This window comes from Panthera leo, chromosome C1, assembly GCF_018350215.1.
Source record: "Panthera leo isolate Ple1 chromosome C1, P.leo_Ple1_pat1.1, whole genome shotgun sequence".
In the NCBI taxonomy this organism is placed as follows: domain Eukaryota; kingdom Metazoa; phylum Chordata; class Mammalia; order Carnivora; family Felidae; genus Panthera; species Panthera leo.
This window is the reverse complement of record NC_056686.1, coordinates 183,163,631-183,181,149: the sequence shown is the minus strand read 5'-3', so window position 1 is coordinate 183,181,149 and position 17,519 is coordinate 183,163,631. Positions and strand designations below refer to the sequence as shown.

Sequence of the window (17,519 nt, the reverse complement as noted above, 5' to 3'; positions counted from 1 at the left end):
ACTCTATATTACATTTTCAAGCCTCATTCATGATGATACAGGACAAGAGAACTCACACGGAGCAGGCCAAACATTTGTCTCCACATCCACGACAGTGATAAGATCTACTTCAGGGAGCTGCTGTCTGCATAGGGGGATCATTTTACCTTTTCTTTTCTCCAGATGTTCTATTTCCATAATATAGTTGTCAGCTATATCTTGAATAATCATTAGAAATGTTTGTTTTTATCTCACACTATGATTAAATTTTAAATTTTAGTTCATTCATAAAAAAATTGTCAGGTTACTAACCATTGTGAACCATCTCCAGAATTTCACTTGAGTCTTCAGAAATGCAAAGCACACTTTGAGGATGAATGCACAATATTTCACAGAGATCTAGCCTGTGACGTAGACAGCTTATTGATTCACCTCTGAGGTCCAGTGTCCTTGGAATGCTGGTACCAAGTGGAAATGTACCTTCAAGATGTTGACACTTCCCCCAATATGCAAAAAATGTATCAGAAGACATTGCTACACCCACAAGTAGAAGTTTCAATGCACTGAGCATATGATACCTTGTTTTTAAATAAGCAGCTCTATTTGAGCACCTACCAGCAGGCTCTTTTTTTTTTTTTTTTTTTTTTTTTTTTTTTTGCATTCTATTAGTACACAATTAGCTTTTCGAAAAGCAAACCAATATAAAGTTCTACACAAATTTCACAATGAGAGAGTGATAGGAGAGTATCTGTGACTTACTTAATTTCAATTTAAATTGATTTCAATAAGTAAAACTATATTGAGAGACATACCACAACTTTTTCCTTTCCTGAGCCTCAATGTATCTTTGTAATAACACTGACAACCCATTATGTTTGGCTTAACTGATAACCTGGCAGCATATTGATTCCATTACAAGAGTAATTAAAGATAGCAATTAGTTCTTTTTGCTAGATTCCTGATCATGCTAACAAAACCAACTGCTCTCCAAATCATACCCCCGACTGACTTAGTAAAAGATTAAATAACCCTTGACCCACGTTCTCAAGATTGTTTTTGCTTTCTTTTATATCGTCAGAAAATCTGTTACTCTTATCATAGTAAAGTTTTAACTTTTATGTTAATGTTAAATAATTCAGCACAGAAGTCACCTTCAGAGAATACTTTGGGCTTATTTTTCAGTTGCAATCTCCTGTAAGTATTCCGCCTCTGAATGTTGTATTCAAAACACTAATTACCTAAAAGTTTTCACATTAATTTAAAACACTGAAAAAGCCCAAATATGTTAAGCAAATACTTCTTGATGATTCATGAAAAAGTAGACAGGTCAGAACATTAGAAAAGAAAAAATTCAGCTATCTGAAGAAAAAAATCATATAAAGGTTGGACAGCATTTTTCTTTTGAAATTAGTTGCAGATAGGGACTTCTCATTTGTATCTGCTACTTCTTACGAAGGTTCTATCATAACCTGAGAATGTACAAATAAGTTGCCCATGAGTAACAAGGGCCATAGATCCTTGAATTACCTCCCCAGTGCTCTGGAGTAGACCCTGTACAGAAAGGCTAGGGCTTCTTTAGAGAAGGGAGAGGTGAGTGAAAATAAAAACATTCTAGAGAGACAGACGTTTTTCAAAAAAAAATTCTTTGCAAATAAAATTCTGTGGGGCATGGAGTGGAAATGCGACTGGGGTGTATTACAAGTCACTGTGAAAGTCCATCGTAGTACTTAAGTTCCTTAGACTCCATCCACTTCAGGACATAAAACATCATCTGCTCCACTATGTAGACGTTGTATGTCTCTGTTCCTGCCCCCCTTTTCAAATTTTTTTAATGTTTATTTACTTTTGAGAGAGAGAGACAGAGTGTGAGTGGGGAGGGGCAGAGAGGGAGACACAGAATCCAAAGCAGGCTCCCAGCTGTCAGCACAGAGCTGACGCAGGGCCTGAACTCAAAAACCGTGAAATCATGACCTGAACTGAAGTCAGACACTAAACCCACTGAGCCACCCAGGCAGCCCACTGTTCCTGCCCTTGTAAGGCGTTAAGTCCTGCCTTCTCATCAGGATTTTTTATTTCTCAAGGATAGAAATTTTGATTCATACCATTTCTCCCCCTCAGCAACTTGCACAGTAACGTGTCTAAGACCTGTTTATTGAGTTGACTAATCAAAAGCTTAATGACTTATACAAAATGATATGTTGAAAGAGAAAGTGTTTTTTGTTGTCAAAGAGTCAAAGACCCATCATGCTTTACAAATAGCTATTTGTGCTGATAACTGTCTCTGTTTATTCATCTCTGTATTGTACAAAATCTACTAAAGTTCTTTATAGTTGGTATGTACTGAATGTTATGAATAAATTCAATAAATGACTTTTTTCTTAATAAGGTCAATTTTGCGAGAAGTTAGGACAAAGGGCTGGACTTAGATTGATGGAGAGGGAACTAAGGCTAAGAAGGCATTCTAGGTGATATAGAAAGGAGATACAAAGGATGGAAAATAAAAAGGAGGTGGGAAATACATCAGCTTGACTGAAGGAGAGGGTTCAAACAGAAGGAAATGGGAAATGAGATTGGCAAAACAGCCAGCACTGGTGGGCAAAGATTTTGCAAGTCTAGTAAAAGCTCAAAAATAGAATTTGAAATGATTATTCCAATTGTTGAATTAGGGAAAGGTAGAGACTAAATGAGGGACTAGTCAACCTACTGAAAAATTCAGGCAGGAGAAGAAGAGAGCCTGGTAAGAACCTTGGCTAAGTCAATATAAGAAAATAGATACATGGGGCACCTGGGTGGCTCAGTGGGTTAAGCATCAGACTCTTGAATTTGGCTCAGGTCATGATCCCAAGCCCCACATCAGGCTCTACACTGAGCATGGAGCCTGCTTAAGATGTTCTCTCTCTCTCTCTCTCTCTCTCTCTCTCTCTCTCTTTCTCGTTCTCTCCCTCAAAAAAGAAAAAAAAGAAAATGGACACATGAGAAAAACATGAGGAAAAAAAGCAGTGGATCTCATTAATATTGAATTATAAATTAAAAGACCTTATTGGAGTTAACAGAGAGAAAGCATTCGAAATGATTTAGAGGAACTGAGGATGATTGGCAAGGTGGTATCTTTTGCAGTGGTCTGGAGATGGTAAATGAATACCTAGGAAATAAGAAGATGAACCAGTTTTTGACCTACGAAATTTTTGATGTTGGTTCTTTAGACACCCAAGAATGTTCTGTATTCAAATGTAGCAATGTGACTAGAGTAAAACATTAAGGTTGGGGCTAAAGATGGGTTTCAAAAATAATATGAAATCGACATGCATACAAATACTATTGTAGAGAGAAAAAAGTCATATCTATTAAAACAAACTAATTTTGACAGTGTCCTACTGAAATTATAAAGTATTTTCCAATGAAATTGCCCACTGTTGCAACTTCATGTTAAATGAAAAGAACATAAGAAGATCACCAGCCACAGACTCATAGGCCTGGGATGGACCTTACCACGTCACCTGCCCTAATTGTAAGCTGCTGGAACACAGCATCTGCTATACCTTCCAGAGCATTCAAACCAGTGGCTTGCACATGGGAGGAACTCAGTCAATGTTTATAAAATTAAGTATCTCCATGCTTGGCTCTAACACTGGGCAGCTCTTTAGGTAACCAATTCCATTTTTTAACAGCCCCAAGAATTAGACTATTCCTAACAACAACAACAACAACAACAACAACAACAACAACAAAACCTTACATCATTTTTATTTGTAAAACATAATTATATTGCATTAGCAACCTTAAAAGACTTGACAGTGACTCTATATTTCCTACTTCAGTGGATATTTTGTTTGTTTGTTTGTTTGTTTGTTTGTTTTCAAATAGAGAGAGAGAAAGAGAGCATGAGTGGGGGAGGAGCAGAGAGAGAGGGATCGAGAGAATCCCAAGCAGGCTGCACACTGTCAGTACAGAGCTCGACACAGGACTCAGTCTCCAAACAGTAAGGTCATGACCTGAGCCAAAATCAAGAGTTGGATGCTTAACCAACTGAGCCACCCAGGAGCCCCAATTTTCTTAGAGAAAGGGAAAATCCACAGTGGGCAAGTGAAGCTTACTCTTTCAGAGACCTGGGCAAGAAAAATAAAAAAATAATTAATTAAAAAATCACAGTGCAATAAAGGGACAGGTCACTTAGAAGTGGTGCTCTGGCTTTCAATTATATCATGGGGACAATTTCTGAAAATCTGTCCTGGTGACCACAGGACCACTGAAATGGCAATGTAGCAAGCCTAATGCCAATAGCCCTCTACTGTGGATCTTTAGTCCAGGAAGGAGGCATCAATTCCACCTTCAGCTTTTAGAACCCATTCTACTTGCCTAAGTTATTGATTAATAATGTTCCCAGTTTGCTTTAGTGCTTTTCAGAAGCTGTCACATCCCACCTCTGGCTGGGACATGTATTTGCTATCAGGAAAATCACCTCTGCTTCAGCTGCCCCAAATATCAGACAGATGTTTATAGCTACATCCCTATTCAGAGTATTAAGGGATATTGTAAACAGCATTGTTCTTAGGAAAAATTGTAATTCTTTGAGCAAACTCACCCTCAGCTAACCCAGACTTGGGGAACACTCTGTCATTAAGATCTTTTCCTTTTCCCAGATAAAAATTTGTTGTAGGACAGGATCTGTTACGTTCACTCAAAGCCACAGATTACTGATAACCCACTGTATTATTATTCATAGCTATTTTTTTGCCATTTTAATTTTTTTAATGTTTATTTATTTTTGGGAGAGAGAGACAGAGTGCTAGCAGGGGAGGGGCAGAGAGAGAGGGAGACACAGAATCCAAAGCAGGTTCCAGGCTCTGAGCTGTCAGCACAGAGCCCGATGCGGGCTCAGACTTGTGAACCACAAGAGCATGACCTGAACCAAAGTCGGACACTCAACCGACTGAGCCACCCAGGTGCCCCCTTTTTTTGGCATTTTAAAAGAGAATAAAAAGTCTTAGCCCAAAGGAATTGATTATAATTTTGGAATTTCAAGTACCAGATAGAAAACCTATATTTTAAATAAGATACAGAATGGGAGGGAAGGTGTCTTCTGAAATTACGCCATGTAAACAAGCCTACTCTACTATGGATATATTTGATATTTGATTTCTTGATATCAACACAGATACTATAATAGAATTATAATTGCAATGTTAATACTAAAATGACTTTTAAGACTGAATCTTTAAGACCCTCAAGAAGAAATATTTCCAAATATTAAATTAGCCAGTGTTTGATAAGGAATAGAGCCATCTCAGGTCATTAGGGAAAAGCTAAATTTAGGGGGAAAAAATCTATGCAGAGGAACTCAGGGTTAATGTTTTCTAAAATATTTTCATTTTATTTCCCGTTGATAAATCGGATAGTTTGATAACACGCAGGTTGGCTTTCCGTAAATGGAGGTTACTTGTTGCCTGATTTGTTTCTTTTGATACTGAAATAAGCCAAATTTGTATCTGTTCAGAAATGACTTCAGGTCTTTTTTTATTGTAAATGTATTCTATGTTTTTTTTAGTAGTTACAACTTTTCCTCTTGGATAGCGTCTATATAATTCATTACCATTTTTGAGAAATCCAAATATTTAAGTGATTTGAGTCTAAGTTGAACATACAAGCTGTTCATTTTGGAATACGTGCCCCCCCCTACCACCACCACCACCACCCAGGATTTATCTTCAGCCTTAGTCATCCAACTTTTTTTTTATTAATAGTCTGTAAAGGATTTTTTTAGGCTTTATTTTTACAAAAAGTTTTAGGTTTATATAAAAACTGAGCTGAAACTACATAGAATTCCTATAAACGCCCTGAGCCCATCCTCATTTTCCTACTGTTAACATCTTTCTTTAATGTGGTACATTTATTATAGTTGATGAGCCAATATTGACACAGTATTATTAAAGTCCATACTTTACATTAGAGTTAACTCTGTTATATGCTGTATTAATTTTGACAAATGTGTAATGATATATATCCACTATTATAGTATCACATAGAATAATTTCAGTGGGGGTGCCTGGGTGGCTCCGTTGGTGAAGCACCTGACTGTTGGTTTCAGTTCAGGTCATGATCTCACGGTTCATGAATTGGAGCCCCGCATTGAGCTCTGCACTGGCAATGCAGAGCCTGCTTGGGATTCTCCCTCTCTCTGCCCCTCCCCTACTCATGCTCTCTCACTCTTTCTCACAATAAATAAACTTAAAAAAAAAAAAAAAAGAATAGTTTCAGTGTCCTAAAAATCCTCTGTGCTCTACCTATTCATCCCTCCCTCCCTCACCCCACCCTGTGGCCCATCTCCAGCCCCTTGATCTTTTTACAGTCTCTGTAGTTTTGTCTTTGTCTGTAGGGGTTTTTTAACTACAAGTATAAGACGGAGAACAGTTTGGTTACAGTGGTGTCATAGAGGTAAAACAAAGGAGATTTAAAGATTTACCATAAAACCCACCAATTATGGGATCAGAACTATACTGTTTCTACCAACAATAAATGCTTCTATTTGTTTTTTATTCAACTAACATTAATTGGCAATATAGTCCATGCCAGCACTGTTTTAGATGAGGGAGGTAACTGTAGGAAGCAACACACAGGGTCTGGGCCCTCATGGAGTATACATTCAAATTGAAGGGGAAAGGAGGGCAGAAATTCAACAAAAAGTCAAGCAAAATATTTTTCATTACTGCTAAGTAGGATGATGGAAATACAAAAGGTTATGTGACAGAGCAACAAGTGGGGACAGTTACCAGGGAAGACTTCTCTGAGGATATGACATTTGAACTAAAAATTAAGAGATAAGAAGCAACTATTCATGCAAGAGAAGATTCCAGGCAGAGGGAACCACAAATAAAATAACCCAGAGATGGAAACAAACTTGACCTGATTGAAGACAGAAAGAAACCCCATGTGGCTGGGGGGAGTGAACAGAAGAAAGACTGTGGGGGTGAGGCTGGGAGAGGCAGAGGAGGCTGGGAGAGGGGAGTGAGATAGGTATGCAAGGCCTGATCATAAATGACCCTATACACCACGATCATAAATGACACTATAGACCACAGTAAGGAGTTTCAATTGTATATTAATGGGAAGCCAATGTAGGATTTTAGGCAGGAAAGTGACATGATCAGATTTATGTGTTTTAAATGATCATTCTGGATCTGCAGAGTATCTTAGAAGACTTCTTTAAAATAAATATTAACACAAATATATCAAGAGCTTGAAGGTGCCAACCAATACAATGCAGATCCTAGAAAGTAAAAATGGTGTTTTCACATTCTAGGCTAATATCATCATTATTTATATCTGTTTCTACCCACTTCCTCCCTAAAAGAAATAACCCAGCAGAGCTGTCAAAAGAGTTTTCAATTACTTGCAAGGTCTTCTGAGTTTTGCCATTTGGCATAGGGATATTTACACTCAAAATTATTTCCATAAATCATTTCCATAGGGAACTATAAATGAATATATCATTGTAAGTATTTCTGTTTTCTACTCCAACTTTTACTTTAAGCTTTGGAAAACCATGCTAAGCCTGTAATTACAAATTGCATTTTAAAAATACAAATGAGAAAAGGTTGATGTTCAGATTTAGCTCCCACAGATAAAACTGAAAAAACAAAACAGCATCGGACACTTGGAGATGTGAAATGGAAACTGGCCAACCACAGTCCAGGTGCTTTTGTAAGCTGCCTTTTCCAAGCCCAGCTCCAGGGGAATAGGCTCCCCTCCCAGGGAATGATTTTTCTTTCTTAGTTTCACAGAGAATTGGAGGAATAAGTGATTTCCACTGTCTGTCTCTATGGCAACTAGTACCCTAATTTCGCCTCTTAAATGGCAATTATACCTATTCACTGAATAGCTTTCAGTCCCTGCTTTTATGATGAAAAAACTGATTTCATGAAAAATGAGATATAGGTAATAGGTGAACTTTTCCCCCAGCAGTCATGGAATACAGTTTATAAGAGGTATGATAATTCAGAAGGAGAATGCATTCTATGGGGTTTTTTTCTTTTTCAGTTATAGGATATGTATCCCAAATGTTTTTCCTCTAGTCATTTTTTAATGATAAAATATTATTCAATTATGAAAATTAGTTGGGTTCCTTGTAAAGAGTTTGGCAAATAGAGAATAAAAATTAGAAAAGCATAAATAAGAAAATAAAGTTCACTCTCTTTATTTAAAAATACTTACTATGAATATTTTGCTGACATTGTAGATATGTATACATGTAAATACAATATAAATCCTATAGTGTATATTTTTATAACAGACTTTTTCACAAAATATGTTATGAGAAGTTTTCCATACCTTTAAATATTCTTCTAATGCATGATTTTAGTGGGTTCAAGAGTGTACATCTTGGTTTACTATATTTCATTTAACTATAGTTCTATGTTGACATTATTAAACATAAATGTTTACGCATATCATTATTGCTTTAGAATAAATCCCAGGATGGGGCGCCTGGGTGGCTCAGTCAGTTAAGCGGCCGACTTCGGCTCAGGTCGTGATCTCACAGTCCATGAGTTCGAGCCCCGTGTCGGGCTCTGTGCTGACAGCTCAGAGCCTGGAGCCTGCTTCAGATTCTGTGTCTCCCTCTCTCTCTGACCCTGCCTTGTTCATGCTCTGTCTCTCTCTGTCTCAAAAATAAATAAACATTAAAAAAAAAAAATTAGAATAAATCCCAGGAAAGAAATACATAAATAAAATGAGGTAAACATTTTCAATACTATTGCTAAATTTTTCTCCCAAAAGATTATATCAATTTGTTTTCCCAGTAGAGGTAGATGGGTGAGAGTATCCATTATCTTAAATTCTCTATCAGAGGTATGATATTTTTTAGTGCCAATGAGAGGGACTATCTCACTACATTTCTTTAATATCTTTAACCTAAAACTCATTTTAAGGTTAAATATGGTTTTAGGTTTTCATTGTCTTTTTTTTTTTTAGGAGGAAGAGATACATGAACTGCCTGTTCATCTCTGAAGTAAAGAATATTTATGGGACACCTGGGTGGCTCGGTCATGTGGACTCTTGATTTTGGCTCAGGTCATGATCTCATGGTTTGTGGGGATACCTGCGTTGGGATCTGTGCTGACAGAGCCTGTTTGGAATTCTCTCTCTCCCTCTCTCTCTTTCTCTCTCACTTTCTCTCTCTGCCTCTGCCCCTCCCTCATTTGCTGGTGTGTGTGTTTGTGTGTGTGTGTGTGTGTGCACGTGTGCGTGTGCACATGCACACACACACACACTCTCTCACTCTCTCAAAATAAACACTAAAAAGGGACTATTTTTATTCCCTAATAACTCTCCTCCCTCTATTTCTTAGTATCAGAAGAGATAACTTTTAGTTGAGCATATAGCCCCTTGACATAGATACTTCTCATCCTCCTCTTCAGCTAAGTGTGTCTGTTTTAACTCTAGCTCATGAAATATAAGCAGAAATGATCTATGCTATTTCAGAGAAATGTCCTTAAAGGCAGAAGATATACTTTCTTTTCCTCTTCATCATTTCTGATGACTGGAATGCAGATTTTATGGCTGGAGCTTCAGCAGCCATTTTGGACCAGAAGAATAATGGTCACACTGCAGGGATGGTAGAGCAGAAAGGTAGAGGGAGCCTAAGTTCCTAAGAACTTTATAGAAGTTTCATCCTAGAAGGCTGGGTCCAGATTTTTATTTGAAGGAGTACAACTGTATTTTTTTTAATGTTTATTTATTTATTTTTGAGAGAGGGGCAGGAGGTAGAGAGAGAAAGACAGAGAATCCCAAGGAGGCCCCACACTGTCAGCACAGAGCCTGATGCAGGGCTCAAACTCATGAGCCGTGAGATTATGAGCAAAAAATCAAGAGTCGAATGTTTAACCAACTGAGCCACCCAGGCACCCCTAAAACTTTGTATTTTTAAGCCATTATTGTGTTGCACTGTTTGTTTTATCAAGCTGAAATTAAACCTAATTGACATAAGATTTTTTCCCCATTTTTTTCTCAGTGATTTTTAAGGATAGTTTACACTTTATCTGGTATATACGTTACAAATTTTTCCAATTTTTCATTTGCTCCTTAGTTTTTTATGGAATTAGGAGATGCAAAAATATAACTATCCTTACATTTAATTGCTACATAAACTCCATTATATAGTCAGAAAAAAATCATTTAATAGTATCATCTTAGAAATATAAATTCCAGAGAAATATTTTGTCTCAAACATCATACAGCAGTGAGAAGCATAAATTCATTTCCTACAGGTATACAATTAAATGGTTATGTTGCAGGCTAGCATCATTTAGATGGTCAAAAATTGTGCTTTTGAAGACTTTATCAATAATTCATTCCTTGCTAAAGCAGAGAATTTCTATTTGTAATCTGTGGAGCTCTGGGTTCAAAGCACTGCCTCAGAGGTCTTCACTGGGACCTAGGGGAAGCTGAGTGGGTGTGCTCTGTCTGCCACCTGCAATGTTATTTATTCATCAGAGTTACACAAAGGAGCCCCTGCCAGATGATTCCCCCCCCCAACACACACATTCAGGTAAGAAATATAGAGTCACAATTTCCTACCAGATCATAGGCAGCCAACATTTTTTTCTGCACATCTGGAACTGCCCCCAAAGGCTCCAGATAAGGAAAGTTGTCTTTCATCACAAGAGAGACTGAGGGAGTATTGTCACTGGTGATGAGCCGAGAGGACAAGGTCAACAGACACTGCTTCAGACTGGCAATCGGAGGAAGTCCACACAACTCCTTAATAGACACTATGGCATTCTGTGGGGAAGAAAACATGGAATTATACTTCTGACCACATGACACATCACCCCCAGCACTTCTAGGTTTACACTAAAGTATATTCATTAAAAGTATACCCTTTAATGCATACATGTTTGGAGGAAACTGGATTATAATCAACCAAAAATGTAATGTGCAGAGATGACACACAGAGCTAATCCATGATTACACCTCATCTTTCTCAATTTTTAGCAACTGCCACATTATGCCATAAAGTAAAGCAGACTGTGAACCAAGGCTACACAGTGCTTTTCAAAGCAGAGCACTGGAATATTCACACAAATCAGCATTGGCTGGTTGTGAATATCTTACTTGATTTGTATCATGATGATCATAAAAATAAGTCCATGATTGTACGTTGGAGTGCATCTTCTGTGAGCTTTTCCCCTCAAGGTAGCAGGCTGCAATTACTCACCATCCTCCATTCGACTAACCATCAATGGTATTTCTTTGTCGTCGCATCAGAAATGCACCTGACAGGTGCACATACTGAAACAAATTTCATGTATAGCTACATTTGTCCATGATACAGGCTTTTAAAATTCATTTGAAATAGGAATTATGCCTACTTTGTGTTTTATTAACAGGGAGCAGTACCTAATCTATTCTATGTCGAACGAATTTAGTGACAATGATAGTATTTCATTTTTCTACTGATTAGGCTCCAAACAATTCTTAACCCAAAAGACTATGTGTTGGGATGATATAAATTATCAATGCTATCTGAAAAAACTTTATGTATAACCAACTCTGCTTAACATGCATTTTAAACACATAATATGTGGAAAGGATATATTTTTAAGAATTGCATAGAGGGGCGCCTTGGTATCTCAGTCGGTTAAGCGTCCGACTTCGGCTCAGGTCATGATCTCGCCGTCCGTGAGTTCCAGCCCCGCGTCGGGCTCTGTGCTGACCACTCAGAGCCTGGAGCCTGTTTCAGATTCTGTGTCCCCCTCTCTCTCTGACCCTCCCCCATTCATGTTCTGTCTCTCCTGCCTCAAAAATAAACATTAAAAAAATTTTTTTTTAATTAAAAAAAAAAGAATTGCATAGAAATAAATAAAATCTACTTGTAACATACAAAATAAGATGTAGAAATGACATAACTAATCTGAAACAGGGATTTATAATAGCTTTGAATTATGTCAGAAAAAGTCATGTAGAAGATGCTAATATTTGGAGCCTATTTTTAAAACAGTGGCTAAGGCAACCACTTCAAATAAATGCTCACCATCTAAGTGTTTATATGTCATTTATGTGTCATACTATTTTCTACCATTTTAGCTATTTAAACTGATTTTAAGTCTATGTTGAATTTCTCTGTGAAATAATGTAAAAATAAAGTCTTCACCAAATGATGGATTTGAGGTTCAGCATCACCTGACTAAAAGCCATGAATGATTTTTGGTAGTCAGCAATTCTGGATTTAAAGCCCAACATTCCTATTTACTAACGGCAATATTTGGGAAATCACCTAACTTCTTCTAGCTTGTTTTCTGTCTTGAAAGTAGGGATTTTTGGGGTGAGAATTACTATTCGAATGTTAGCTAAAGGAGCAAATTAGGTGCATTGAAAAATGTTCCTCTTCTGTTCTGCTCTCAGACTGCTACTTCTGCTAACCAAAACCTCCTTGAGTATTGCAGGAACTCAGTATTTGTTGTTTGATGGTTTCTAAGTAATATGAGCCTAGAATAAGTACATTCAATGGTACTGAAGAAAGAAATTGGCAACCATCTCTGATTACAACATTAATAAAGGGAAAGAAACTAACATTGAATTCCCACATGTCAGCACCAGGAAATTTACATATACTGTCATTTAATTCTAATAATAATTCTGTGATGTATTACTATTTTCATTACCTTATTTGGACAAAACTGATGATCAGGGATCTGAAAAACTTCGCTCAAGATCATAAGGGGATAGAGTTTAAGCCAGAATCCATGGTCTTTCAACTTTCAATTTAACCACATTTCTAAGAGAAGGCTACCTAGTTTTCAACATGTTCAAGTGCTGAATATTGTTTGTTTAGTTGTGTTTTCTAATGGGAGTAATTTATTATTGCTGTTGTACACTTAACTAAAATAAACTGATAGGCATTATATTTGTTTATATGACTTCAACTTCCCTTTCATGTTCATATCTGCAAATATTTTACATATATACTTGTAACTAGTATTGTACGTATATATAATATTTTATATATTGTACATACATATAATATTTTATAGTCTATTCTTTTTACATCGTTTCATATACACAACGCCATATATCTATTTGGTTATGTGGTAGGGATATCTAATGGATGTATAAAGCATTTATATTCACTTGTTTAGTTCAGGCCAAATTTAACATAGCATTCATTTATAATCAGACACATGAAATATATCTGCTTTCACAGGTAGCACTTAATTTGGTGGTTTTTGAGTTTATACAACCTTTCTGATAATTTTTTTCTGTAATCAGATCACAAGTAAAATACAATGTTCCCTGGTAAGAGAAGGGTAGGAAGAAGTAGGAGCAGGTTGGGGGAAAGTTTGGGATTTTTCCTACCTGCATATTTTCTCTCATATCTATGGCTTCTCGTAAAGGATGAACTGCTATTTTAAAGATGTCATCTATGGTCTTAAGACCAATATTCCTGAGCATGGTATATTCTCGAACTTTCTTCCCCATTCTCACTGACAGGCTGCGCTTCTGTGGCTTTCCTCCTCCACTTCGATTAGTTATTGCTATGTGGACAAAAAGGGTTACATGCTCCATGATGTCACCCACAAAAGAGCGCAGGGGAACATGCCGATATCCAGGCTGCAAACATTCAAATGGTATTGTATATTGTCCTATAAACTCATCCCCAATGTAGTCATCATCTAGAACGACAAAACGGATCATGGCCAACTCAGGTAGGTTTACTTGAAACTCAAAAGTTTCATCAAAAATAGGGTTATCACTGTTTTGCTGTACAGTTTTAGTTCTTTGTTCTGAACAGTCTGCTGGAATTCCATGTATCTCTATACAAACATAAGGATCTATGACATCTCCTTTGGCACAAGCTCCCTTGGGCTTTGGAAAATTCTGACCACTGATGATCTTGATATGAAGAGCTAGAGGAGACACCCCAGGTACGATGCCCTTTGTGTTTGCACTGAAGTAAGAAACTTCATCTCGCATGATGGACGGCCTTAGAACATAACCACATCCTCCGTTTTGAAGAAACCAGCCCGTGTGAAGATCCATCATTGGACCGGGAGTCTGAAAATTCATTGCCACAATCTGACAGCCACAATTCCAAAAGTCCTGTGGATTCAAGTTACTGGAATCGATCCTCATGGCACTTGGATAGATTCTTGATAAGAACTTCTTATTATAATTTACAAAATCCTCTGGGTATTCATTTGCAATTCGGCTGGCCTCTGTTTCACTAAATGAACACATTTCCCAGTAGTTTTGACTTTTCATGGACAGTTCAAAATCCCTATATTGAACAGATTTACAGATAGAGACCAAATCAGAGAGCTCCCTACACAGCCAGATCTGCTTCTGCTCCCCATTGTAATCTACTGACAGCCTTCGAGACATTTCTGCTTCCTCATCTTCATCTGTGACCTCTCCTTCTAAAACATCTGGGTCAGAAGGCAATTTCTTTCCTTTGACGATAATCATTCTTTTTAATTTTTCTGGTGATGGGAGGTAGGTTTCTGATGGCAAAGGTGCCTCAGTATAGAGCTTATTGCCAAAGACCTTTTTCATTTGTTGAACCATTACCTTCTGCTGGGGTAGGGAGCAGTGATTTCCCAAGCAAAGAATGAGTGGGTATTCAGAAGCAACGAAGGCAAATTTATTTATCACCTCTATGACACTTCGAAAGGAAAGGTGTGTTGTCACATTATTTCGATTACAAAGGATGGGTTCATTGTCTGAACCATCACTTACATCGAGTTCAATGCTTCGACAGCCCATTTTCAAAGCTCTAACATACCCATTAATATCAGCAGGCCCCCTAAACTGGTCTTCTATGAGATAGGTGTTGTGAGAAGCATTGATGTAGTAATGAGATAATGGCTGGGTCATATCTTGAGCAACCTTTTTTTGCTCAGGATCAAAAATGTCACATTCTGGTGACAACAGATACTGGGTAAAGCCATCAATTGCAAGAAACCCTTTCTGACGGCCATCTTCAGAAAGTTCATATCTTCGAATAATGTCTAAGCACATGTCCTCGGTAATATGGGCAACTCCTTGTTCAGCTTCTAAAAAGAGCATGAGATCGTTAGCATCCAAATATTCTTTATTTTTAGATATCTGTACCAGTAAGAAATACACTTCCGGCCTGGTGCAAAGTTCACAAAAAGCTTCACAAAATTCCTCTTCTGTCACTCGTGTGGTTAGTTTTTCTTTGCTCTTCTGGATTTCTTTAAACTTTAGCCTGATCTTGGATTCCTTCAGGGTAGGGTTGAGTTGTTTTATCAACTCTACAGAGGTGTCTTCCAGCATAATCCCATTGCCGTCAACATCTGCTGCTTCGAACACTGTTTTCAACCACATGAACCTCGGCGTGTTCCGGTTGCCCTCTATAAAGTCAAGGGGCTGCTTACTTCGAGAAACCAGGTACCGCAAACCTGAAACCCAGATGTTCGCTACATCCGCCGAATTGGCAACCAGGTCCAGAGACTCGTAGTTTTCCCCGTGGAGTATGGAAAAGGCACAGTCCTCACAAATCTGGTCAGCAAGGCCATTGTTTCTAAATGTTTCCGTGTTCTTCCCCAGTCTGATTTCTTTTATGGCAGAAATGTCAAGCTTAGCTTTCTCTAGGTCTTTCTTGGAAGGTTCCCAGCGAAGAGCTTGGAGGTCTGTGTCCAGAGTGAAAAAACGGTTGTAAATACGAGAATTTGGCCGGACCTTCTTCAGTTCGCAGCCAGCTTGCATGAAGCTGATGCAGTCACTCGCACTGCTGATTTTCTTTTCTGAGGGCATGCTGCTGAAAGACACGGTTTTCTTTCTTCCGCCACATTTTTGGTTAGAAGGATCCTGTAAAATAATTTGAAAATAAGGAATCAATTTTCCCTTAGAAAATAGACAAAATTCAATAACAGTATATGAACTCCTCAGACTCCATTCAGATATTATGATTATTTGGACAGAGGCTGGCCTAAATTCACATTTTCACAGTTCCAGAAAAAGACAAATTGCCAAGAAAATTGATATTATTAGCTTTAGAAAGAAAAACTTATTTTTCAAATGCCTGGTGTTCTTTGAAATAAAAGCAACTATTAAGTTAACTACAAATCACTCATTTGTTCATTAAAGCAGATTCCCTAAGAACCACTACATGTAGGTACTTTGACAACCTAGCTCAAGTCCCTATAGATATGTGAAAGAAATAATGCTGGATTTCTTTAAAAAGTTTTCTTCATTTATACTTTGCAACAATTTAAGTTTTAAACTTAAAACTAGTTCAAATAAAAGATTTTCACCTTAATATACTTTATATCAAAAAGGACTGACAATATGCCTTTTTTAAGTGTTTATTTTTTTTTATTTTTGAGAGGCAGAGAGAGAGTGAGTGAGTGCAAGCAGGAGAGGGGCAGAGAGAGAGAGGGAAAGAGAGAATCCCAAAGAGGTTCCACACTGTTGGCACAAAGCCTAACACAGAGGCTCTGTGAGACCATGACCTGAACCTAAGTCGGATGTTTAACCCACTAAGCCACCCAAACACCCCAGGACTGACAATATACCATAACTAAAAGTCGCTTTTTCCCCTCAAACTATTTTGAAGGAAGTAAGTTTCTTGAAAGTCAGATTGGAAGCCAATGACAAACAGATGACTCTCACTTGATCAAATTTGTAGACTGAGGTACACAGTTTAGATGAACTTTATGAGAATCAGCACCTGTGTTTCAATATAAAGCTATTAGTAGCCACAGCTCAGAACTAAACAGAAATCTTAATGGTTCCACTAACTCTTAAGGTTCTTCCAATGTAAATTAAATTTTCAAGCCTTTCACCATAGAATTTCACAGAGAACACTTGCACCTTGCATTTTACCTCTTTCTGAAAGTGTCTCTGCATCTTAGTCTCACAGAATCCTCAGCACATTTTGCCACACTTCCCTGAACCACAGTGCTGATGGCATCAGACTTTCTGTGTTCAGATTAGTGTGCCTTAAGCAGGTTAATTATTTCTTGTGGCTACTTTGTTCTTGGATATATCTTGACCTTCTCACATATTGTCTTTCCCAAATTACAGGTCCAATCCTTGTATTCGTAACATAACAGATATCATCTTAGTCCCAGACTGTCCACTATATCTATCACTCCCAATTCCTTTACACTGAGCATCTGACCAATGCCACTTAAAACTGGATATTTTTTTATACTTTCCTCTGTTCAGACCACAGACTGAAGTTGATAATGTTCCCAACCAGATCACCAATTCATATAATTCTCCCAGGAACTAATTACACAAAAGCACCTAAATGCATGTTTACAGTGACTGATTTTATAAGCATAGCAAAACAGCAGCAAAGCGTCAAATGCAAAAGGCATTGCCCTTACATAAAAATAACTAGTCTCAAGCTGTAATTTTCTGCTCAGTAAATATATGACTTTAGGTAAGTCACTTAGCCTCCCTGATTCTTAATTTCAGCTTTTAAATAGGAATCAGTAATCCTTACATATAATAGTGTTGTTGTGAGACTCAAAAGGAAAAGTGTGCATGAATATTCTTTGTAAACTGTAGGTTCT

The 17,519-nt window shown here is 37.5% G+C and overlaps 1 protein-coding gene across 2 annotated transcripts in view; it reads right to left on the bottom strand.

Moving 5' to 3' along the window:
- Nucleotides 1–17,519, bottom strand: part of PLCL1 (phospholipase C like 1 (inactive)) — a 345,162-nt gene that overhangs the window by 73,234 nt on the left and 254,409 nt on the right. For both annotated transcript variants that reach the window (XR_006205632.1, XM_042949622.1), the window contains exons 2-3: nucleotides 13,330–15,804; nucleotides 10,552–10,755 (exon numbers count right to left, since the gene is read on the bottom strand). Coding sequence is in view for 1 of the 2 variants with exons in the window: in XM_042949622.1 (XP_042805556.1) it covers nucleotides 10,552–10,755; nucleotides 13,330–15,804 (2,679 nt within the window). In the remaining variant the exon portion in view is untranslated. The remainder of the gene's footprint in view (nucleotides 1–10,551; nucleotides 10,756–13,329; nucleotides 15,805–17,519) is intronic.